The 24,173-nt window shown below is 44.1% G+C and overlaps 1 protein-coding gene across 8 annotated transcripts in view; it reads left to right on the forward strand.

Annotated features, from left to right (window-relative positions):
• Unc79 (unc-79 homolog, NALCN channel complex subunit) overlaps positions 1-24,173 on the forward strand; it is a 236,261-nt gene that overhangs the window by 165,953 nt on the left and 46,135 nt on the right. For 6 of the 8 annotated variants that reach the window (XM_029484464.1, XM_021178826.2, XM_029484463.1 and 3 more), the window contains 6 exons: positions 8,379-8,486; positions 11,675-11,791; positions 14,339-14,422; positions 17,649-17,751; positions 20,464-20,604; positions 21,731-21,769. In XM_029484464.1, the coding sequence (XP_029340324.1) occupies positions 8,379-8,486; positions 11,675-11,791; positions 14,339-14,422; positions 17,649-17,751; positions 20,464-20,604; positions 21,731-21,769 (592 nt within the window). The remainder of the gene's footprint in view (positions 1-8,378; positions 8,487-11,674; positions 11,792-14,338; positions 14,423-17,648; positions 17,752-20,463; positions 20,605-21,730; positions 21,770-24,173) is intronic. The other 2 variants (XM_021178827.2, XM_029484462.1) reach the window with 1 other exon arrangement.

The following is a 24,173-nucleotide window of genomic DNA, read 5'->3' on the forward strand; positions in this document are numbered from 1 at the left end:
AGGCCAGTCTGATAGAGGCAATTTCTCAATTGGTGCGTAACTGGCAATTTCCCTTCCCAGGTATGTACTATGAAGTTGGCAATCAAAATTAGACATCACATCCCTATTTATGATAGTGAACTATATAGTCCAAAGGCTGAGTAAATGAGCTGTTTGTATAATCGTTTAGGGGCCACAGCAGATTGTATATACTGACCAAACATCAGAAACCCCAAGTTACCAGTTTCAATCTGGACCCCAATCCACAGACACCACCTGATGAATTTCCAGTATCAAGTGACATTTCCTGTGATGATCCTTATGTGTGGCTATCTGATAGTCACCTCATTCATAAAACCAGCCTCCTCTCGTGTTATAGGTGCTACCTCCTTGTCTGAGTGATAATGTTGATTAAAGGTCTTGAGAAAAATGGAGTTGGCGAGCTACAGTTATTTCAGTAGAAACTATTAAGAATTGGCAAAGACCTTGAAGGCGCCCTAGAGTCCAGCCTGTGGAACCTGAGGCTTCTGTTATTCACCTTCCCCTATGACACAGTGCACTCCAAAGGAGCTACTTGGAAAGATACTCAGACTTCTTTATTTGCATCAACATTTGCGGGGCTTTCTATCTCTTCTTTAGTCCTAGGATTCAATAAACCATTTGCCCCAAAGACACAGTAAAATTCTATCAGGCGAGCATCAGTGTCTTTGGAAAGGGTCATGTGCTAGCCAGGCACAAATGGTGTCCTGCCTTATCAGGAAAGTTTGACCAGTTAAGAAGGTTTAGAGGGAAATGTGGACATTTTTATCTTATTTATAGCCAGGTAAATTGCTGCACTTAAGAACAGATTGGCTCAGAAACTATATAGGTCTAGGATAGGAGTGTAAGGAACAAGGCGTGCATAGTAAACATTTATGGTAAATAGGCTGTATATAGGTCATAAGACGTACTGCTATATGCATATGTTCTATCTTCTTTATTTATCCTTGTTTTTAATTGTTCCCAAAGATACCAGGGGAAAACCGTGTGTGTGTGTGTGTGTGTGTGTGTGTGTTTCTAGTCATACATTTGATCCCAGAACAAGAGAAAACTATATGAAGATGGTAGATGGTTGTCTCAATTTTTTATAAGGTACATTACCCATCAGTTAGCTCCTTAGACCCCACTTTTCACAGACATACACATCTGTCCCTTTCTCTATGGGGGGCACTGGTGGGAGGATTCAGTGTTTGACTCAGGTTCTCCTGCTTCTACCAGCAGGAGCAAGAGAGGCCCAGACACCCACACTCCTGTATCCATTCATACTGACAGCTGCACTTGCTAATTGCCTAGGGAATCGATCTCACCTCTCTGCTGGTGGCCGTCACTGTGCAAAGACTTATGAGCTGGGCTGCTCTTTAACTGCCCGTAAGACCTTGTATACCTCCAGTTCTGAAAACATTCCCATGCTACCTCCCTCTACCACCCCAGACATCCACGAGTTCCGCATCACAAAATCCTTTATCTGTCTGTCTGTCTCTCTTTGTCTTTCTCTAATTTTCTTCACCTTTTTAGCCTAATGGGAGCTGGCTCTTCCCAAGGACACAGCTTTTCTGAAAACCCATGTAACATGACATGTGCCGATAATAGGCTTGGACCAGGGGTTAGGGGTTATCTCACTCGCTATGACCACTCTCAGGCCATTATTTCCTTACCTCTAAGACCCACAGCTGCTGTCATCTGACCATCAGACACACAGTCTCATTGTATATTACTACTCCCTTGCTCTTTGATCCGTCAACACATATGTCCCTGTCAACATTCTAACTATTATTAAGTGTTGTCTTCTGACACTCTGGCTTCCCAGTTTTGTGAACTGGCTTACTTCGCTGTTCCCTGTGTATAAATGAAATACGGCCAGCTGGTTTCCTGCTACATCACCACACAGTACATTTCCCAGCATGGTGGACTCTATCTCCCTGGAACCATGGGGTTCAGGCACTCATTTCGATAATCAACTACAACCTTCCTGTGATTTCAACTCTACCTACTGTTCTTTGATTAGCGGCTCTTCTCACTTTCCTGGCCAGTACTTACTGACCCTACTGTCTTTTTAGTATCTTCTACTTCATATCTTTCTTTTTCACCTTAAGTTCAAGTCCACCAGTATTACTCATCCCTACCTGTATCCTTTCTGGCATTTCCTTTTTCAAACATGCTTGGATAAATACATCCCTCATGAAGTCACACTCCCCCTGCACTAGTACCTGCCTCATATGATGGATATGTTTAGATAAAAAAAAAATGTATAATGTGGATCCTGTGATTTTAGAGTCACAGTGACAAACCTTAACTGGGAAGTTACCCACCAGTTTCCCAGTCCACAGTTCACTCTCCCACTTAACTGTTTCATAGCCAGTTTTCTCCCCAGAGGTCTATTGACAAGATGACAAGATCACAAAGACACAGTCCTTTCCACGCTCCTCCCCACCTCCTACCTCCTCCTCTGGCATTTATATTTAAACATTTGGTTTCCGGTCAAATCCCAATTTTTTTTATCTACCCTGGAGTACAGGCAACGTTCTCTACTCTTTGTCCTCCATGATTTTTACTTTTAAAGGACTTCTAACTTGAGCATGCAGACATAATCTTAGTTTGCTCTTTATTTAAAAATAAAAAAGACTCCTAAAGGCAGTGCTTTGCTTTTCTCTCCACGTGTGGTGGTAAAAATACTATGACCACCAAACAGAACATGAGAAAGAATTTATTGTGCCTTACAGTTCAGGGGGATAGAGCCCATCAAGGTGGGGGAAGGTCTGGCATAGCAGCAGCAGGGAGCTGGCTGGTCATTTTTATCTATACACAGGAACCAGAGAGAAAAGAAACAGGATGTGGAGCCAGGCTCCACCCTCAAAGCCACAATGGCACACTTCCTCCATCAATGCCTACCTGCTAAAGGTTCCATGTTGGGAGAGTATTTTTGTATACCGTGTGAAGATGTTTCTGTCCTGCCTCATCTGACTAAGGTGCCTTCTAATTGTTGTAATAAAGAGCTGAACGGCCAATAGCTAGGCAAGAGAGGATAGGTGGGACATCCATAGAGATAGGAACTCTGGGAAATAGTCAGAGGCAGGAAGATTCACCAACCAGACTTGGAGGACATCAGACATACAAAACTGAGGAAAGGCAACAAGTCACATGGCAGAACATAGAATACATGGGTTAAGAACTAGTTGAGAGTCTGCCAAGCTAAGGACTAGAGCATTCATCATTAACAAAAGGTCTCTGTGTCATTATTCCAGAGAAGGTGATCCCAGAGTGTCATGTTATATTTGGCACCCAACATAGGGCATCATTTATAACAGGACCATCTTGAACCCACCAGCTTCCAGAAATGACTGGGAGACCTCTTACTGTTATGAAAGCTTGGCCTTAGCTTGGCAGACTCTCAACTACCTCATCTAAGCAAACCCAACCATCTAGCTGTCCCGCCACATGGTTTGTTAATTCTTCTCCTTTGTAACACCTAGTGACTTCCTCTGCATCTGGCTGGCAGATCTTTCCGTACCTGACTCCCAGAGGCTTCTCTCTCCCTGAACGCCCTGCATTTCCTCTCCTTCCTCAGCTGTTGGCTATTCAGCTCTTTATTAAACCAATCAGAAGGTGTGGGGAGAAATGTTTACAAGAAATAATGCAGCCATATGAATAACAATACCAAAGTCTGGTCTGCACTCAACTCTCTGCTGGCAGAGAGATCAGCGTTTGAATAACTGAAAGAGCAATCTTTACACAGTGTACAAAAACATCCTCCTGACAGTTCCACAACCTCCCCAAACAGCCACCAGCTGGGGGCCAAGTGCTCAGCTATACTAGCCAATTTGGGACATTTATCATTCCAACCACCACGGGCAGTTCTTTTAACAATCACTTCTCTCTCTAGTTTTCTTCCAGAATATTTTTTTCCTTTCACCCTCTTCCCACTAGAACAACAAAACTGTATTTCCCAAGGTCACCGAGGTACTCCAGTGCTAACGCCAATGGTCAGCTCTTGAAGCATCTCCTCTGGCAAAGCTACAATAGTTTACATAACTGATGAACCCTGCCTCAAGTGGATACTGCATGCACCTGGTTTCCTTCCATTCAGAAATCACTACTTCTCCCTCCTGTTAGTTCTTCCTCATTTCCCAGAGGGAGCGCCATCCCGGGTTGTTTCTCCACCCCTAAGGTCACCACTCACTTTGTTGGTGATCTCATCTACTGAGACAACTGTCAGTTACTCATTGCTGGACTAAAGCTGTGTCACAAAAGACACCAGCATGCAGCAGTAAGCTTTTATCTACTCCAAGGGTCTCGATCATCTAGAGATGATCTAAGCTGGCCAAGCTGGGATGGATGCCCGGGCTCTCTTTCTCATGCTTGACATCCTTCTCTGTGCTCCTCGAAAGCTAGTACTGTTGTTATTGTTATACAGCCAGAGAGCAAGCTCAATTACACAAGCTATAACCAACGCTTAAGCCAATGGCCTGGGTTGCTTCTTCATCTTGTTGTGATAACACATTATTACCAAAACCAACTTGGGGAAGGAAAGGGTTTCTTTAGCTTATAGTTCCAAGTCACAATCTATTATTGGTGGAAGCTAGGGTAGGACCTGGAGCAGAATACATGGAGCAATGCTGCTTATTGGCTTGCTCTCCTTCTGGCCCATGTTCAGCCAGATTTCTCATATAGCCTAAACCTACTTGCCTATGGATCTCCTGCCATAGTGGGCTGGGTCTTTGTATATCAATTAGCATTCAAGAAAGTGCTCCACATACATGCCTATAGGCCAGTCTTACCAAGACAATTCTCCATTTGATGTTCTTTCATCCCAGGGGACACTAGGTTGTATCTACTTGACAATATGGTCTTACCAGGACAATCATAGAATGCCTGCAAGCACGTTGTTAGCAAAAGCAAATCACATGGTTGAATCAAAACCAAGGGGAAATATGCTTTCCTCGTTAGTGGAGGGATGTCAGACCCATTCACTGAAAGGAGTTGGCTCAAGGGAATGGTAGGAACATGGAGTGTTCTCCATGTGTGAACATCTCTCACACTGTACGGAACATAATCATACCATAAAATGACCTCTTGCTGTTCATTGGAAATTATACCTTACATGAGCATCATTAGTTCTATCTGGCCACTTTAATGTCCTTTACTTATATCATATGCCACCTTTTTCCTATCCCCCCCCCATCTCTATAGTCACTGTTGGCCCGAGGGGTCAGTAATCCTACCTGGCTTACCTGCCACTGTCTCCTAAGCGATCACCTTCTGCCTTCTTTCATCACCTTCGTTTCGCAACACAGCAGCCAGCACGATCATTTACAATAGAATAGCATAACCTTTTCTTTTTCTGGATTAAATCCTTCCTTCCAGGGGCTTCCCACATCCCTCATAGTAAAGCTTTGAGCTCCTTATCCTTGTGTGCCCAGAAAGTTCTCCAGGATCCCTGTCATTGTCTCCTCTCACTCCGTCTGTACTGCTCTCTCCACTACTCCATGTGGCCACAATGGCTGCTTCCCATTTCTTGATTCTGCCCTACTCGCTCTTAGCCTAGGCCTTATACCTGCTGTTCTCTATGTTTTGAGTGGTCCAAGACCCATTTGATGCACACTCTCACTTCTTTTAATTCTTTGATCCAACACCAGTCGCCGACGATGAGGCCCACCCTGAACTACCCCGCCCTGAGCTCAGCTCACCCCAACCCCAGCTGGCATGGTGGTTCTCATAATTCTCCAGTGATCTCTCAACAAGTAATGATTTATTGACTCCTGCACATGTCTCTCCTCACCAAATCAAAGTCCCATGAAGCAGTAGATTTTGTCTTGTTTCCTGTTTCTATCCTAAGTGACTAAGAGAGGGCTGGAACAAAAGACTAGAAGGGAAGTCACTGCATTTTCTACGTGTGACTCTGGAAGACTGAGTGCAGATGTGCTGAAAACAAGTGGATGGCTCTTTTTAAAATATTTGCCTTCAATTGTATATAAATGAAAGTTTCAGAAGATGATTGAGAGCAGAGGGAAGTTTGCCTGGTTTAAGAATATGGGCAGACAAGCTCAGCAATAACTGCCATCCTGTGCTGTTTCTTTAAGGTTTAAAATACATCAAAGATTTAAGTATGCACGCACATCCCAAGCCTTAAAGCCACAGTAATCTCTCAGTAGATTTTTGAAACTTAATTCCACTTTCCTTATTTTATATTATTTATGGGCCATAATTCATGTCTATAACACACATAGAGGGGAGGTAAATATGGGCAGAAGAGGTAATTTTGTAACCTTCCAAATTTTGCATTTATAGAAAAACAATATCTAAAACATTTTATCTTGATGACTAAAGTAATTACAAATGACTGCTTACCATGAAGAGCGTTTAGGAAACTTTACAGCAGTTGCATTTTTATACTTTTTTGGTTACCATGAAGGTATTAGAGGGAGTTGCTGGAGCAATGGCTCAGTGGTAAGAGTGAAAACTGCTCATATAGAGGACGTGAGTTTGGTTCATAGCACCTACATCCTGTGGCTCACAGCTGCCCGTAACTCCAGCTCCAGGGGATCCAGTGCCCTCTTCTGGCTTCTGTGGGCACCTGTACAACCACACATGTGTGAACACAAACACACATACACACACAGACAATGCATGCATATATGCATACATGCAAACACACATACTCTTTAAAATGTAAAAAAAAAAAAAACCCTCGGAAGTTATTAGAAGTTATTAGTGATGATTCGACTCAGTAAACTGTCTGCTAATCAAGCATGAAGAACCAGGTTTGGATAACTGGCACCCACACAGAAGTCAAGCAAGGCCATGCACACTGTCTGTGACCCTAGTGCTTGAGGGTTGGGGCAGGCCAGGGCATGGATAGATAGATCCCTCGTGCTCATTAGCCATCCAGCCTCACTGAATCTGAGTTCCAGAGAAAAACGAGTACAGATCGATCAAGGAAGACTCAACATGAAGCTCTAGCACATCTGCACACACTCACACTCACACTCATCCACACATACAGTACACACACAAGGTTACTAACATGGCACCCACATCTATCAGAAGACCTCTGAGGATGTAATGCAGATGGCCCAAAGCCACTGCCCCTGAACTTTTGTCCCAGACCCTGTTCTGGGATCTTTTATATCTGACACCTTAGCAGGTTTAATGGCCATCCAGTGTTGGGAGCAGCATACATGAATTATAAAATATTGTAGATTGATCTGTGGCAAGAAGAAGCAGTTTGCGTTATGAAAAGGATGGGATGGTACACTTTGTAGTTTGTAGTCATGGAAACCCCTGTTGGCAAATCTGAGCCGGCAAGAGGCTCAGTGTGTTCGCTGTCCAGTGCTGCTCTAAAGAATTGTAGGTCTGATGGGGACAATCCTTTCAGAACGTTTGGGAGGATACTTTGCACTTACCCAGAACAGCAAGAGAGGGCTTATTTCTAATAGTGATAGATTAATAGGACAATATTATATATTATATACCAAAAATACTTCCTGCCAGAGAGACATCTTTTCAATAGGAATATTTGTGTTCCTCTAAAATGGTTGTGCTCAGCCTGTGGGTTGCAACCCATTTGGGAGTCACATATCAGATATTTCCATTACGATTCCTAACAGTGGCAAAATTACAGTTATGAAGTAGCAATGAAATAACTTTATGGTAGGGCATCACCACAGCATGAGGAACTGTATTAAAGGGCCGCAGCATCAGGAGGGTTGAGAACCATGTCTTGAAAGAAGCTGAGATGCTCACTTAGTTCTGTTTATATCCTAGTGGGCACAGGTCCTGCTCTTAAATTGTTCCCAGTTTAGTAATGTTTATAGGCAAATACTAAAATAGTAACATCATAGCGTGACACGTTTGGAAACCGTGAAGGGCAGATCCTCCCTGAGAAGGTCGCCACATCAGTTTTCTTGGAAGGGAAACAGAGTCTGTGGATGCAAAATCGTCCTTATAAGATGGAGACTAGGAAACTTTCAGACAAAGGTGGAGATAGGTGGATAGATAAAGCAGGATACTGACCTATTGTTAGGTATCAGATGAAAAGTGACAAAGAGAGAAGAGTGAAAAGCCTTGGCTCAGAGCAGCAGCAGCAGCAGCAGCAGCAGCAGCAGCAGCAGTGTGATGTTTCAAGCATTAGCTTTGTAGCTGTGGGGGCATCACTCTCTAGGCAACATAGCTTCATGAGTAGAATGTGATGTAGAGTCGGATGCAGGATGTTGAAGCTGGCATACATGCCATCCCTCTAAGGCAATCGATAGAGGCAGAAAGTGCCTAACGATTGGAATGGGCATGGTAGACAAAAGACCCAGAAAGGTCCTTAAGTGCTTTGTCCCACTGTCCTTAACTTTAAACAGTATTTCCATTTGCAGATCCCTCTGCTAAAGGACTTTCAACGTTGGAAATGCCACGGGAATCTTCCTCTGCCCCTACGTTAGAAGCAGGTGCCCCTGAAACCAGCAGTCACTCATCAATATCAAGTAAGTGCCCCTCAGTGATGATTCCTGTGCCTGTCACCTCTGGAACATCACCAATACATATTGCTTTCGATTTTGTTAACCCTCCTACTTGAAAAAAAAATGACACATTAGTTTCCTTGACAATACAGTGCTGTGTAGTCCATGAAGTTATGGAGGGCAGCATGGCCTGCTTTCGTTCATACCTCAGAAGTCAGGTGAATCACATGGGCACTGATTGCCTAAGAACCCCAATTCATTAAAGGATAAATACAGAATTTCATCAGGCAATGAAGTGAGCATCACTACTAGTCTGAACACAGAACATAGAACTGGTCGTGTGATGCGCTTAAGGATTTGTTCATGTCAGAAGCTTACCTGGGACTCATTGATTTAATCTGAACCACTTCTATCATGACCACGGCTTTATCTGAGTTATCCTAAAATAAATGCATCATGACCCTATAGGCTAAATCTGCTCCTTTTAGGCTGAAAACCAAAAATGGCCCAACGCATTGCAAAGTCTACTCAAGGCCAGTATTCTGAAGCCTCCCTCTGCTGTTGCGTGCTAGGTTTTGACTGTCAGAAGCTTGGGTTCCATCACTGTTCCCCCACGGTGTCTACTTAGCTCAGTGGAATCAAGAGGTTTTTTTTTTTTCAGCAAGGGGAATTCTCGGAAGGAATCAGTGCTACAGACCAAAGTGTATGTTTCTGGAAGCCTTTGTCTCATGTCCTGGGAAATGTGTGTTTCCTATAGATGCTGCCTGAAGGGTTAGTGAGTTTTCATTTGACCATTTTCTAAAAGGATAGTTCAAGAAGACAGATACGGAGTGTCTTGCAAACGCTGGACTGGCTGTATGGAGAGGAACCGTTGTCAACATTTATCCATTTGTGCATTCATTTATTCATTCATTCATCATGCCATGTGCATCTGGTGGGGGCCAGGCACCATGCTCCCCACTGGGGATCAAGGAGGGTAAAGTGGTCATAGATGCTATTTAGTTGGTTCTCCTACTGTATTAACATCATGATGAATGGTTCATACACAACATGATGTAGATCCAATCCTTACCTAAGTGCTACATGGCAGATGGAGGAAAAAGGCTGAATGCTTGCCTAAAGCTACAGAGAGAGAGAGAGAGAGAGAGAGAGAGAGAGAGAGAGAGAGAGAGAGAGAGAGAGAGAGAGAAACTGATGCTTGGCTTATGAGATTTTCAAGTTGATATTAATTCCACACTGTCATTGAATAATTCCAAATCATTTATAAGATTGTAAAAATTATGATAGTTTCCAAGTGGCAGATATTTGGCCTTTGGTTACGAAATAGGATGGCTAGTTCTAAAGCTAAGTGTGTGTGTGTGTGTGTTTAAATATCATGAAGAATGTTTGATAACTTGACAAAATCACAATAGCATGCTTTCTCTTCTTCATTTACATGAGAAGAGAAAACAAAAAGAGACAGAACTCCCCCTTAGAACTCTGAGTAGAATGGTTTGGTCAGAATGGTTAAATGGCTGTAATTCCAGCGCTGAGCACGTGTGTTGTGAGGGTCGGGATCCCAGAGTCCTGACTGAGTCTGGCCTTTCTGCCATGGATTGAGCATGTTAGGCCCCACCTTCCTGCTCTTGTCATGCAAAGCATCATCCTGGAAGTTGGTGGTGTGCTCTTGGAGGCATAATGCGCATCCATTGGCCTTTTTCCTCTCAGGAATTCTGCTGTCTTCAGAAGCAGTTGGGAGACTGGGGGTGTAGCTCAGTGGGAGAGCCCTTGCCTAGTGTGTGTGAGGCTCTGGGCTCCATTCCCAGGACTGAAAAACAAAGCAAAATCCAGAAAGGGGAAAGAGTCTCCACATACACCCTTACTTGATTGAGTCTACGAGACCGAATATATTTAAAAGAAAAATTTTAAGCCTTTAAAAGTTTTCTGGTTTTTAGCTGGGGATGTAGTTCAGCAGGAAGGTGGCTTGCCTAACATGGGCAAGGCCTTGGGTTCAAAACCCAGTCCTGAAGATAAAAAAAAAATATTTCTGCTTTTGAACTTTTCTTAAAAGTTTTAAATTTTCACCTAAAGCTCTACTTTTCAAGTGAGTTACAAACTTATAAAGTTTATCAGTCAGTAAACAAATCAGTGACATTTAACATTCAGTTGATTAGCTATTTCCACAAAATCTAATGACTATGGACTCCAAGATGCACAAATCCCACCATGTTCCTTTCTTGATCAAGCTGCCAGTTAATTGTTTTGTAACTAAACGCGGTATGATCACCATACATCAAACATCACGCTTCTGGCCACACCAGAGGCGATGTTATGAATGATATCACTTCACACCTAGATGCTCCTGTTATTGATCGTGAAACCTCTGTACAGTGCCCAGGCTTGTGCAGGGGCTATCTAGTGGGCATTGGGCTCTGCATTCCTTTCTAGGGTGTATAGTTCATCAGCTTTGATTTCTGAACTTGCCCTTTCAAGTGAACCAGGTCGGGGAATCCAAGTGGACAACTTCTAGGTGTTTGGGGTCAGGCCTACTGTCATCTCGGTGAGATTGCACGCTCACACTGCGTTGGTGCACAGGCATTGAGTATCTCATAGGGGAACATGAGCTCAGGCGAGGGTGGCTCTCTAAGTCGGCAGGCAACTGGCAGCATGCTTTTTATTGGTTTTGGTTTGGATATGCTTAGAACTTTCTACTGCCAAGAATCCTATCAGGGCTTAATAGCAGGACAAAGATGTTAGGATTGCTTTCTAAACCAAAGAGTATACTTGTGAAATGGTATTTAATTCACATTTTTCAAATGGTAGACAGGGGGCCGCAAATGCTTGGAAACAGTGCAGATTTTGAAATCGGTGTATTTCAGCTTACTTCAGTTGCTTTTTTGAGTCAATTCAAGGTAACACTGTTTGTCTTGAATCCTTTTTAGGATGTGGCAGAGCATATAAGTTAAAAAGCTAACACAAACCATCACATAGCATCCATCGGGAGTTGAGTAAATACGTTTAGTTGATGGAGCAATGTTAAGGAACACTACTACTGCCTGCACCACAGGCGCATGAAAGGCGTTAGTCTCTCACGTGACCAGGAACATATGATTTACCAACAGTTGCAAGTAGCTAACGAAGACTCAGTTAAGACTTGTGTGATGTGTAGAGCCTTGTGCGTGCGATGGGACGCGTGTTCCCGTAGTAACCGTCTCCTAATTTCCTTCGTATAGCTCAGTATAGGCAGATGAAAAGGGGATCCCTGGGAGTTCTGACAATGAGCCAGTTAATGAAGCGACAGCTGGAGCACCAGTCTAGCGCCCCCCATAACATCAGCAGCTGGGACACTGGTGGGTCACGCTTTTTCTTCTTGTTTGCCTCTCAGATTAGCTAATGCCACTTTTTCTGTGTCCACTTTTTGTGTTCTTTGGTTAAAACAGTTTAAAAAAAAAAAAACAAACTGGAAGTAATTAACATTTACTCAGATTTTCCAAGTACTCTAGAAGAATGTGGTTTACGTCCAGGCAGAGCCTTGCTTAGGCTGATCCTCAGGCTGGTCCCCACCTAGGCTGGCTCCTGTCTAGACTGGTCTCTGTCTAGGCATGCCCAACTCTTTTTCCCCCCTTTAAGACCCAGATTTCAAATCTCAAGTTATCTGTCTGGGGAGGAGTCAGTAGCTCTATGATTTCATGGTACAAAGTTATAAAAACACCAGATTATCAATATCCTGTCTCAGAAAATACAAAGTACTGAAGTTAGTGGCCATTTAATGACCAGTCTTGGGCTGGTGATGGCATGATCTGTAAGTAGGTTTGGGAATGGACTGTGTAATTTTAGACAGTGGGGTCACCAGGTTGCAGTCACACATCTTCACGTTCATAAGCCAGAGCCACATCTAGCCTGCCGCCCAGTAAGAAAGCCTGCTGTGGCACATCTGTCTTGAGTGTGACCGTTTTTTGCATTTCCTCTCCCTTATCACATCTACGTGTGGCTTGCTGCCTTCACAGCTCATAACACTGCAGTGGTCCCCCCTTAAGTTCCTGCTCCTCCGTAGCTCTTTTAAATTAAATGGGCCATTTGAGGTACAAGATTATAAACATGAAAGAAAAAGCCTTGAAGTCTGCATGCACTAGGAAAATGTAAGCACTGATTGCTGCATCATGCTGGGGGAGTGCACTTTACCATCGCCGTGATTATTTTCAGGCTCCAATTATGAGATTATTTTTAATATTCTTCATTATGATGCAGAATCACACTGTGCACAAAGAAAACCAAGATCCTGAGCTGCTTTTCACATTGTATGTGTGCGTTCTCTTAATTGTCTTTGTTGCTCTTCAAGAAGAGACCCACATACCACACCCAACCCCATCTGCATCAGGCAGCTTTAGTCCACCGGACTTAGATGAGTGTTTGACAGGTCAAAGGCTTAGTGTCTTCTCTTCATTTAATGGCACACAGGAGTAAGCAAGGGATAGCTAAGAGGCGACAGATGGGAGAGAGAAGGGAAAGACACTGGCTAGCCATCCCCAAGAATGTATTTGGCCTAATAGTCTTTCTTTTCTGAAAGTATCATGGAGGACCCTCCAGTGCCTCCCTCTGCAGAGACAAGGTTGTGTAGCCTGAGAAGCACAGCTCAGTTAACTTTCTGGTATTAAGTGCTCAGCTTGACTTGGGGACCCTGAAATCATTTTACCAGTCTGTCGTAGCTCAGTCCGTGTCTCCAACTCAGTCATTCTAGATTCTGACTATAGCTCCAACCTAGTTTGATTAAGTAGAGTTACAATCATGTTAATTGACATTTATTTCTGGCCCGAATTTTAAGCTACAAAACCCTACTTGATGCCAAATAATCCATTTAGCTACAGATTTCCCTTTCCAATTAGACTTAATGGGTCTTGTGTTCTTGGTTTCACTTGTAAAGCACTATGTTGTCCGGATTTCTTTCACTGACATTTGCTAGGGCTTACTTTTAAATTTTGAATTCCCAACTTGGTTCTCTAGTCTCTAAATCCCTTAATAAGTTTTATCTATCTCATTCTTCTCAAGTTGGTTGGTTGGTTGGTTGGTTGGGTTTGAACACACAGGATCTTTCTTTGTTACCCAGGCTGGTCTTGAACTTCTAGGCTCAAGTAACTGTTTTGCCACAGTCCCTTCCAACTGAGCCTGCCTTACAACCCCCCTTCAGTGTTCTCATGTCTACTACTTGAGGCCAGCAGAAAAGTCTATGGATGTGTAGTTAGGTGACATGATATTTTGAACCATACACATTGATTCAGTGACTCTCTAGTTCCCACCAAGAATAACAATGGTCCTGGAGACATCCGGATAAGGACAGCTTAAACTGGGGACATGATAAATTCACCTCAGCATATACCAGTTCATTCATAGAAAGTCCGCCTCTTCTTCGTTGTACACTACTTCTGTGTGGATGAACATCCCCCAAGAATTGCTTTATTTCTGCTCCTTATTCTTGTTCTCCACCCTCAGTCAAATCCCTATCATTTTCTGTACCTGTCCACGTGTTTTTGTATGAACTGTCTGACCATTACCTCAGAGTATCATTGGTGTATTTACTGATTTGCATAACACATGTTTCATGGCCAAGGCCATAACCTCCCACTTATTCCCCCCCCCTCCATTTCATATTGGGATTTGCACTCTTCTGAAATAGAGTGGGAATAGAACTTAAAAAAAATTAGTTTTGAATACTCTAACATTTTCAGGTGCTGTTCATTTAACTGAGTGACAGGTTTGTAATGAAACCTTAAATAAACCCCACCCCCAGACTTACTCTTTATGCATTAATAAGGTAACTGTGACCGTTTGCTGCATTGATTGTGCAGTGACTTGTACCAAACTGACCCCACTGAAGACTGAAATGCTCTCTCTATCCACAGAACAGATACAGCCCGGGAAGCGGCAGTGTAACGTGCCAATGTGCCTAAACCCCGACCTGGAGGGACAGCCATTGAGGACAAGAGGTTGGTTGAGTCTCAGAGTCTCAGACTGTGGAGCTGAAGGACTGAGTATCTCTCACGGATCCACACAGCAGGCGCCAAAACCTCTTCCTCAGCAGTTCCACGCATTTCCAACCTCAGAACCCCTCGAGGACCAGGGCTTGCGTGAAGCTCATCCCCCAACATGACCAGTGCGGACGAGAGCTCTGCCTTATCGTGCTTATTGTGTCTGTGTCTTCCTAACACTTGGGGCCTCACCACACAGTTCTAGTGGCTCTCACCCAACACTTTAGACATTTGAAAATAACCTCCCACTTATTCTCCCCCTTAGCTGTGTCTAGACCAGACATCCTTGGGTTCTTTAGCTTCTTTCCCAAGATGCAGCATGTCTCCGTGCCACCCTTTGCTCTTCTCCTGAGCAGAGTTCAGATTGACTTCATTTTTTTTTTTCTAGAATGGTGGGACTGTGCCTAAACAGCTATCTTGAATTATGTATGAATAATAGTGTTCTGCTTGTGGGGACAAAATGAGCATCCACCTATGCTAGGATCATCAACAATTTTAATTTCTAAATTCATCCCACACATTTAACTACATACTGAATTAATCTTTACTTTTGTTCTTAAAATTCAGAAGGCTGGTAAACCTATCACTGGTTACAAAAAAAAAAAAAAAAAATCCTGACCACATCTTCTAAGTAGTCTCTTGAATCAAGCAGACCTATGCAGAGATATCTTCCTGAACAGTTCTTTGGTAACAGCTAGCATTCTAGCCCTCCTGCAGATGAGATGAATCGCTAGTCAATGTGGCTAAGAAACACTGTTGTTAGTCAGGGTATTGAACAGATCTTCAGTGTGTGGTTGTAATCTATTGGTGACAGTGTGAAGGTGGGTGCACAGTCTTCCGGTCTCTCATTGGAAGTGGTGGAGCCCATTGGTGCAGCTGTGCAGCTGGCATGCGCTTGGAGGCAAGCACACCTTGGAGTCTCACCTGTCTCTGAGATTCCAAAAGGGGCGTTTATCAGCATCTCCGGCTCTGAAGCTTGGCTGTGGAGAAAGTCCCCCTATATTCAAGTTTCTGAACGCTCTCTGCTACTGCTTCTGATTCTCTGAACAGAGGCTGGGTATCCTGGATATCCTGGGAGGGAACCAGTGGGAAGGGGGTCTCATAATTGTTGCCAGTAAATAGGGGACAAAATGGAGGCTGAGTTTAACACTGCCAACTTAGTTGTGGGTCGTTTGTGATGAAAGGTCGCTGAAGTCTGTGGCTTTCCTTTTTATATTTCTTATCTTCTCATACATTGCTTTCAGTTTCCACTTCAGTAGCAGACTTTAGCAAGCCATGGGTTCAGCTAATGTTGTCCTATAAGAGCCAATGGCCAGTCACCCAACCTATTCTCTTTGATAGATGACTTCCATAAATACTGCAGTGTGCTTTCTGTATTGTCATGGAGAAAAACAACTTCAATGGGGCTACTATAAGAACACGCTCCCATTAGGTAATGCTTGTTTGGAAGCCATAAAAATGCCCGAATCCTTCTAGATCCTCTGGCTGTAATCTTGACTTCCTAGCGAGATTGTGAACATGTCTCCATAAATCTGATGGGTGATTTTTTTTTTTCCTGCTCTGTCAGACTTGCCGTTTTAGCATTTGGCTAGTGTGCCCGCCAATGAGCAAGAGTCGTGGGAAATTATATTTAAGCTTTGTGCTTTTGCTTCTCTGCTACGTGTCTGCCTATATGTGATTGTGCAACATCTTTACGGACATCCTTGTTAACAGCACCGTTAGATGTCCCTGGGCGGGAAAGCTGGCTCAGAAACGGCCGATATTATGATGGCAAGGCTTGCGTTCTCAACCGGGGTCTCTGGAAGGCGCAGGCATTCTCAGAGTTGGCGTTTGTGTTTGTGAGCATTTGTTTCTCAGAAATACACTTTGTGTAAACTTTACCTGGAGAGGTGGTCTACAGTGTGGAAGCACAAACTTCGACAGCATTTCCCTCTTGGGCCACACAGCATTGCCCTTCAGGCATCTAAGGTTTAATTCTTAGATCACTAGAACTACCATTCTCTCGGTAGTTACTCTTTCTGAGGAGAAATCAGACATCTTTGATTCCAGGACCAAGTTACGTGTTTCTTGATGAGACATGGGTTATCGAATGATCATTGCTGTTCCGCCTTTTTGTCTGCTTGAAGAACTCAGATATATAGTCACTACCTAGCACAGCACGCCGCTCTCTCACGTTGTCACTTGGAGACTCATCTCAGATGCTTCAGCTGCACAGCTCCAGGGGATCTGCCCCACGCCGATGTCTTTCTTCATGGAGAGCCTGCTCCTGAATTCCTACATTTATTACATTTTAAGATTTATATTTTCTATTTGTGTATGTGCCATGCATGCACGCACACATGTGTGTGGACACATGCATGCAGGGGCCCATGAAGGCCAGAAGAGGAGCTTGTCAGCTCACTCAGGGCTGGAGTCACAGGCGGGTGTAAGCTGCCCTGACCTGGATACAGGGAATGACCCTTGGAGCCTCTGGAGGAGCAGAAGGCTCTCATAACTTCTGAGCCATCTTCCCAGTCCCCACATTTACTGTCCACAGGTTTATGTCGCTAAGATTCCAGCCTCAGATGTCTTTGAAAGGATCTAAACTCAAAGTCTTTAAACTGTCATATTGATGGGGTGAGGTGGAGCAAGCCATCCAGCCAAACAGCTGATGCTGCACTCATAGATACTTCAGGTGAAAATGAAGTCTTTTTGCCTTAGTGCTTATCAAAATAATTTTCAAAGCAGAACACTAAATTGCCCAATATACCCTTCTGTTCATCTGTGTGAAGTCTGGGGTCTCACCGCCTCCGACTTAGTCAGGTATGTCGAGTCTGGGGTCTCACTGCCTTCTGATAGTAACCCTACATTAATGATGACAAGCATTTGTGTGTTAGACACGTCATATTGTTCAGGCCGTTTCCTTTAAGGCTAGGGAATTTGATCTTTAACTTAGATTCTGCTGGCCCAGATGACATTTCTGTTTTTCAAAATCATGCACCATGGAAAGGCAGGCATCCAGGTTCTTTCTTGGCCCCACGTCACTGTATGTGTGTTGGGGGGGGTGCTTTTTCATGCTGTAGATGGGATAGGCGTCACAGTCTTGTGAGTGTGATCTTCTGAGAGTTAATGAATGCAGAGTGGAGACTCCCCTGGCCCCAGAAGCTCGTCTGTCTTCATGGTTGTCTCTCCGCTGCTTCCCCAGGCGCCACGAAATCCAGCCTGCTGTCAGCACCCAGCATAGCCAGCATGTTCGTGCCTGCACCTGAAGAATTCACAGAGGAGCAGCCAACCGTGATGGCCGACAAGTAAGCTCACCCGTTATTCTCCCCCTTTAGTTATAAAGTTGGAGTCTGGTTACCAGGTGAGGAAATAAACTCTGTTCTTCAACAGGCGGAAGCTGTGTTGTATACATTTACAATTCAGGAATGCACACACTATAAGCAGGGTCCCCCCTCCTTTATTTTAAATTAGATTGAATGAGATAATTTCACTTACCCCTAAAATTAATCTAATGTCCATAAAACCCCCCTCCTCTAGAAGCATCAAATTGTTGCATTGGAAATAAAAAATTAAATTAAATTAAAAAAAATTCCATTCTTATTTCCTCCTGACAGTCCAGTCCATGCTTCGCATCTCAAACTAGCCCGTCACCTCTCTGCCTGTCAGTTCCCGGCAGCCTTGAGTTCTTCTAGGTTTAAGCCCACATTTAGCACATTGGCTAAGGTATTCTAGTGTGTGAATGTCCCCACTGCTCTGTCCCCAGCTCCATCTAGAATTCCAGAGAATCCCTGATGTGTTCTCTCTCCTTACTTGATCGTTCTAGCAAATTCCTCTTCATTCATTTACGATCTAGCTTAACACAAAGTTTCCCCAATTATAAGGGACAGGGTTCCACTTTTTCAGAGCCTCCGGAACATCTCTAACCCAACACATGTCACACTGTATTTTATTTCTTTGTCTAAATAGTACAGGTATATGTTATAAAGTAGATGGTGAGTTCCCTGGGATAAGAACAATTTTTTCTGTATTTTGTGCCCCAAGCATGCTATGTCTTGCCTGGCACACAAATCATTTTTAGTGAGTGTGTCAAAACAAAATAAGGCTTGCAGATTTTCAAACCTGGACAGATCCCTTGGGAATAATCAGGTTCCCAGATAAAGGTGGCTCACACTTATCATAAATGAGAGTGAGTAGAAAGGACAGTGTGAGTATCCACATAGGGATGCTCGTTGTTCGGTCACATGGAGCTGATGGCTGCCTTGGGCTTTCTACATCTGTAATTAAACACCATGACCAAAAGCAACTTATAACCTATAGCCCATCATCCAGGGAAGTCAGGGCAGGAGGCCTGGAAGCAGGAACTGAAGTAGAGCCCATGGAAGGATGCTACTTACTGGCTTGCTCCCCCAGCACTGTCTTAGCTTGCCTTTTCATACAGCTTTGGACTACCTGCACAGGGGTGGCACTGCACACAATGAGCTAGGTCCTCCCACATCAGTCACCCACCAAGAAAATGCCCCAAAGACATGCCCACAGGCTGAGCCTATAGAGGCATTTTCTCAATTAAGATCCTTTCTTTCCAGATAATCCTAGCTTGAATCAAGGTGATATAAAAACTAGCCATCACAGTGGCCAGACTCGAGAGGCAAAGGTGCCTTGTGTGTATAACTGCCTTGAAATATCCTCAGAACTTTGGTTATAATTTCTCCAGTTTGAAACTCCCATTTCAAGTTCTGATTTTTCCTAGTTGCTTCTCTCTGTGTGTGTGTGTGTGTTCCAGTGCACGTGCATTTGTATGAGCATGAGTTATTTTTTGTTTCCCTTTATAAAGCTGCCTTTGGTTGAGTTGGGTGAATGGGTGAATGGAACCTATATTAGGACACAGGAAAGAGCTTGAGTGTGGGCTTCTTCTTTTTTTTTTCCCACGTGAGAGAGGTTTATTGTGCAGAAGTAGGAGGGCGGCAAAGCGGGTAGAAGGGCAGAGAGGAGGAAAAAGAAAGAAAGAGAAGGGGAGAGAGAAGAAAGAGAAGAAAAGATTGAGTGTGGGCTTCTTAAAAGCAAGTGTGAGTGTACTAGTTTAGCAGGACGAGACACTCAGGAGGCTCAGCCTGGCTCTGCAGGCTTCCTAGAGTGCCCAGGTCCACTAGAGTCCTCTGTCTCTCATCCACAGATAGAACCTTTGAAAGCTTCGAGCCACCTGTAGTCATTTTTGATTCTGACAAACGAAAATTAATGTAGTTACTCCCATTACTCCCTCCTTCCTTGCCGCTTCCTGTGAGGTGGCTGCCCCCAGACATCTGATAAAGCCCAAGACCATCAAGTAGAGGACCCTGAAGGTCATCCTGCACCAGTCAGGACAGTATGTCCGAGTGAAGAGCGTCCGGTGTAACCCAAAGGTATCAGCAACAGAGTGTGAGGAGAGCCAGGCAGGGGCCAGGTCCTGATGTCCAGCCTTGGTTTCTTGTGCTTCTGGGAAGTTTACGGTCCATAGCATCAGGAACTTGGAAGAACTCCTATTGTAGGCAACTCTGACTGTGCTGAAATGTCTCCTCCGTCATGGAAACAGCAGCAGAGCTAGCCGTCAGAGCCACCAAACATATTACCAAACTGTACAGCGAGGAAACACGGGTAGATGTCTCACATGTGCATTTGTTTGTGCTTAAATAAACCATAAAAACTGATCAAAAAATTATCTAGTCACTGACTATTCTTAGACACAGTTTCATATTCTTAAAGGCCCAAGAGCTGTTAGCCTACCTGAAGCTCTTTCTAAAGGAGCAGAAACCCCTCTGGGGCTCGTGGACTGCATGGTAAGGAAACATCTAAGAGGGCTGCCATCCACACTCTTCCCATGTCTTACCATGACAGTGGCACTGAAGTCTCCACTTACATTAGAGTGAGCCCCGATGACACCATTTTAGACCTTTCGAAGACGTCAGACAAATAGCCATGCTTGTATGTTACCTTGAAACCATGGTCGGGTTTTTTACACGTCCCTTCCTCTGCTTCCTTTGCAGATGCCATGACTGCGGGGCCATTCTGGAGGAATATGACGAGGAGACCCTTGGGCTAGCCATCGTGGTCCTCTCCACGTTCATTCACCTAAGCCCAGACTTGGCGGCGCCGCTGTTGCTTGATATCATGCAGTCTGTGGGAAGGTGAGTGTTATGTTCTATTTTATCTGCAGGAGAGGGTGCCTTACTTAAAATAGACGCCATCCCTTAGAAGGGGAAGCATCCAGTCACTTGCAGATGCCTGGATCCTGGGGGGCATTAACTCAGACTGGATTTTAAAAACTTGGATGGAAACATCTTTTGATTTCATTTCTCAGTTGTACCAGGTCATGAGTCAAGGTCAGAGTGGAGCCAGAGGAGGCTGCACCGAGGGAGTTTGACTGTTGCTCCCTGTTGCTGTATGTGTTCGGATGGTCTGTCCACAGCAGACTTTGTGTATTAGCCGTTGTTCCGATCATACTCTTCTCTCCCTTGACCTGTTCTGGAGTGATTTGATATCGTCTTTGGTGATCCTAAGGAGAGCCTCACTGAACTGTTCAGCTCAGGGCGTTATGGTGTGTCGCACAGCATCTTCACAGCTCTGGCTTCGAGTTTTGGGAACAGGCCCTTCAGTCTGACTGTTAGTGTGAAGGGAATTCTCCTTTTATGTAGACATCAGAAGAGGAATGTGGCTCATGTTCACGACTAGATTCCAGTTCAGTAATAACTATGCAGCTCGTAGACCCCGAGTTATGTTGCTTCAGTCTCTACACTCTTACATTTGACTTACTTGCTCTGTTGTGTAGACTAGCAAGAGTCTGGAAAACATCTAGTACAAAAGTTTTACTCTTGGTACACTGAGGACGCCTCCGCTATCTGGTTTGTGGTGGTGGAGCACTTTACAGTGTGCAGTTTGCTCCTAGTTGGGCTATCAAAGGTTGTTGACAGAGAAATACATCGAGTCGATGCAGGGATCACTGGATCACAGGCTCTGGTGTCCGCCTAGCCTGGTTACAACCACCATTTCTTTTTACGTTGGGTGGGTGAGAGTAAATTTTTCACTTGTATGCATTTACATTGAGATAGGTGGTGGGTACACAAGACAGGTTTGGGAGACTGGATTAAGTTTAGCCCTGCACATGACCTGCGGAGTGGTCCCTCAGATGCCTACACAGGGGCTCTCAGCATCTATACCCTCACCACCAAACCCAGGGTCCTAGCTCAACACTAATGCACTTCACCATGGAAAGCTGAGATACCTACCTGTGTGACTTTTTCTTTTATATTTTAGGCTCGCATCCAGCACTACCTTTTCCAGTCAAGCAGAAAGGTAAGAACCTCCAGTGGGCTCGGCTCATTTCTCTTTCGCCCTGTGCATGTCCTCACAGTCTGACACTGGCTGCTGGTACATGGTCTCTGAGATGACGCCTGCTATTCCACCATAGCTCCTGAGAGTTTCTGACCTGGCTTTGCACATTCACTCATTCACTCAGTTTCATCAAGTATTTTTAAATCCAACGTGTACTAGTTTAGTGAGGTTTTTATTGTCAGTCATGCTGTGAGTCCAACTGAGAGCCTCAAGCATTCTAGGAAAATGCTCTACTGCACAGCTGCACCCCAGCCCTGCTTGGGTTCTTGTTAAAGGCAATACCAGCCTGATTCCTTGCCTTGTTTGACTTTCAGTCTTACCAAGATGGCAAACATGAATGAATAGCCACAAAAGTGTACAGTAACTGTGCTAAGTGCTGTGAAGGAAATAGACTCCTGTTAGGTTAATTCATTACACATTTATTTATTTGTGTGTGTGCATGTGTGCATGGTGAGTGTGGAGGTCAGAGATCAATACTGAGTGCCGTCTGAGCGCCCTCCACCTTACTCTTCGAGACAAGGTCTCTCATAGAACTGGGCAGTCACCAGGGAGCCCAGGGGACCCTCTTGTGTCCTCTCTATCTTACGCTAAGGGTATAGACCCATAAATGAGTATCTATAGAGTTAGTGCCAGGTTCTAGACAGGGTAGTCAGATGTCAAATCCTGGTTTTTGTGGAGTTTACATTCAAGTCAACGAGACAGAAAATATGTAAGTTAACCAATAGGAAACTGCCCATGTAATTTAATATCTATCATTTAATGCAATGTGTTATGAATATTAACTAATTCTGGGTGATAGAGAAGGCTCAGGACTGGTATTTTAGACACAATGGCCAAGGACAGTCTCCTGGAGGAAGTGCTATGTAAACAAATTCTAAGTGGGGAGAATGATCTATATAGCAAGCTATGGAGAGATCGCCCCAGGTAGAGGCCACAGTCAGGACACGGGCTTCAAGTGAGGAAAGAGGGTGGTAAACCTGGAGACAGACCAACGTGGCTTCAGTGAACACAGAGAAGATGGCAGAAAGTAAAGGGAACAGGATAGAAGCAGCTAGACCACCGAGGTCACTCAGGGTTAGCTTTTACTGAGGTCACAGAGCACTAGGTGAGGGCCAACACGCTCTGCCTTAAAACACTTAAGCCCCTCTGTCCTGTCAGGGCCTGTGGATAATGCATTCTTATTGACAGACACCGTGGTAATACTTTAGGTATGGCTTTTCTTTTGTAAAATTTACACATAACCCTAAATGTACATTCACTGAATTTGACAAATAGCTTTACCTGCTCTCCTGGGCCCTGTCAAGACAGAACTTAACCATGATGGCCAGAAGGGCCCATCTTCCACAGGTCCAGTTATCCTCCAACCACGGAAGCAAATGCCCTTTTCTTCCGTGGTAGATTAATTTTGCCCGCTGTAGAGCTTTGCATGAATGGAATTGTGTTGCTGTTTTGTGTCTGGCTTCTTCAGGCAACAATGCTTTGAGATTTATCCGTGCTGTTGCAGGTACCTTGGTCTGTTTCTTTGTCAGAGCTGAACATGCACTACATGGTTAATTCAGGTTCCTACTAAAGAGTATCAGGGTCATTTCTAGTTCAGTGTGATTCCTTTGCAGCTATGAACACTCTTAGACAAGGTTCTTTGTAAACCGATGCTTTATTTCTCGTGGAAATGGAATCATTGGGCCACAAAATGTATGTGTGCTTGATTTTTTTTTTAAATAAGAAATCAGAACTTCTCTTACATAAATATGGTTGTATAAAAGTATTTGTTCTAGGGCCTAGCTCAGCACTTAATGGTGCTTGCAGACGACCTAACTTTGGTTCCCAGCTCCCATGGCAGCTCATAACTGCCTGTGACTCCAGTTCTAAAGGAACCGATGTTCTTTTGTGACCTCTGAGGGCATCTGAACATGTGTATTTATATTCACACATAGATACATAAGTAAAAATGAAGAAAATATTGCTTGTAAGGTTTTTTTTTTGTTTGTTTGTTTTGTTTTGAGACATGGTTTGTCTGTGTAGCCTTGGCTGCCCTGGAACTCAGTCTGTAGACCAGGCTGGCCTTGAACTCAGAATTCCGCCTGCCTCTGCCTCCCAAGTGCTGGGATTAAAGGTGTGCTGCCCGGTGCTAAATGAAGAAAATATTAGATAAAGGCTATGCTATTTATCCTGTGTGGGATACTATTTTACAGTCCCATCATCAGTGAGACTTGAGGCTGCCCCACATCCTTGCCAGATTTGGGTGTTGTTCGTATTTTCAACTGGAGCAGATGGAGTGGCTATATGGTGGCCATCTCTTTGTAGTCTTAATTTGCATCTTTCTGATGACATTTTTTTCAAATGTTCATTGACTGTTTTATATATC

Source organism: Mus caroli, chromosome 12 (assembly GCF_900094665.2).
Source record: "Mus caroli chromosome 12, CAROLI_EIJ_v1.1, whole genome shotgun sequence".
NCBI lineage: Eukaryota > Metazoa > Chordata > Mammalia > Rodentia > Muridae > Mus > Mus caroli.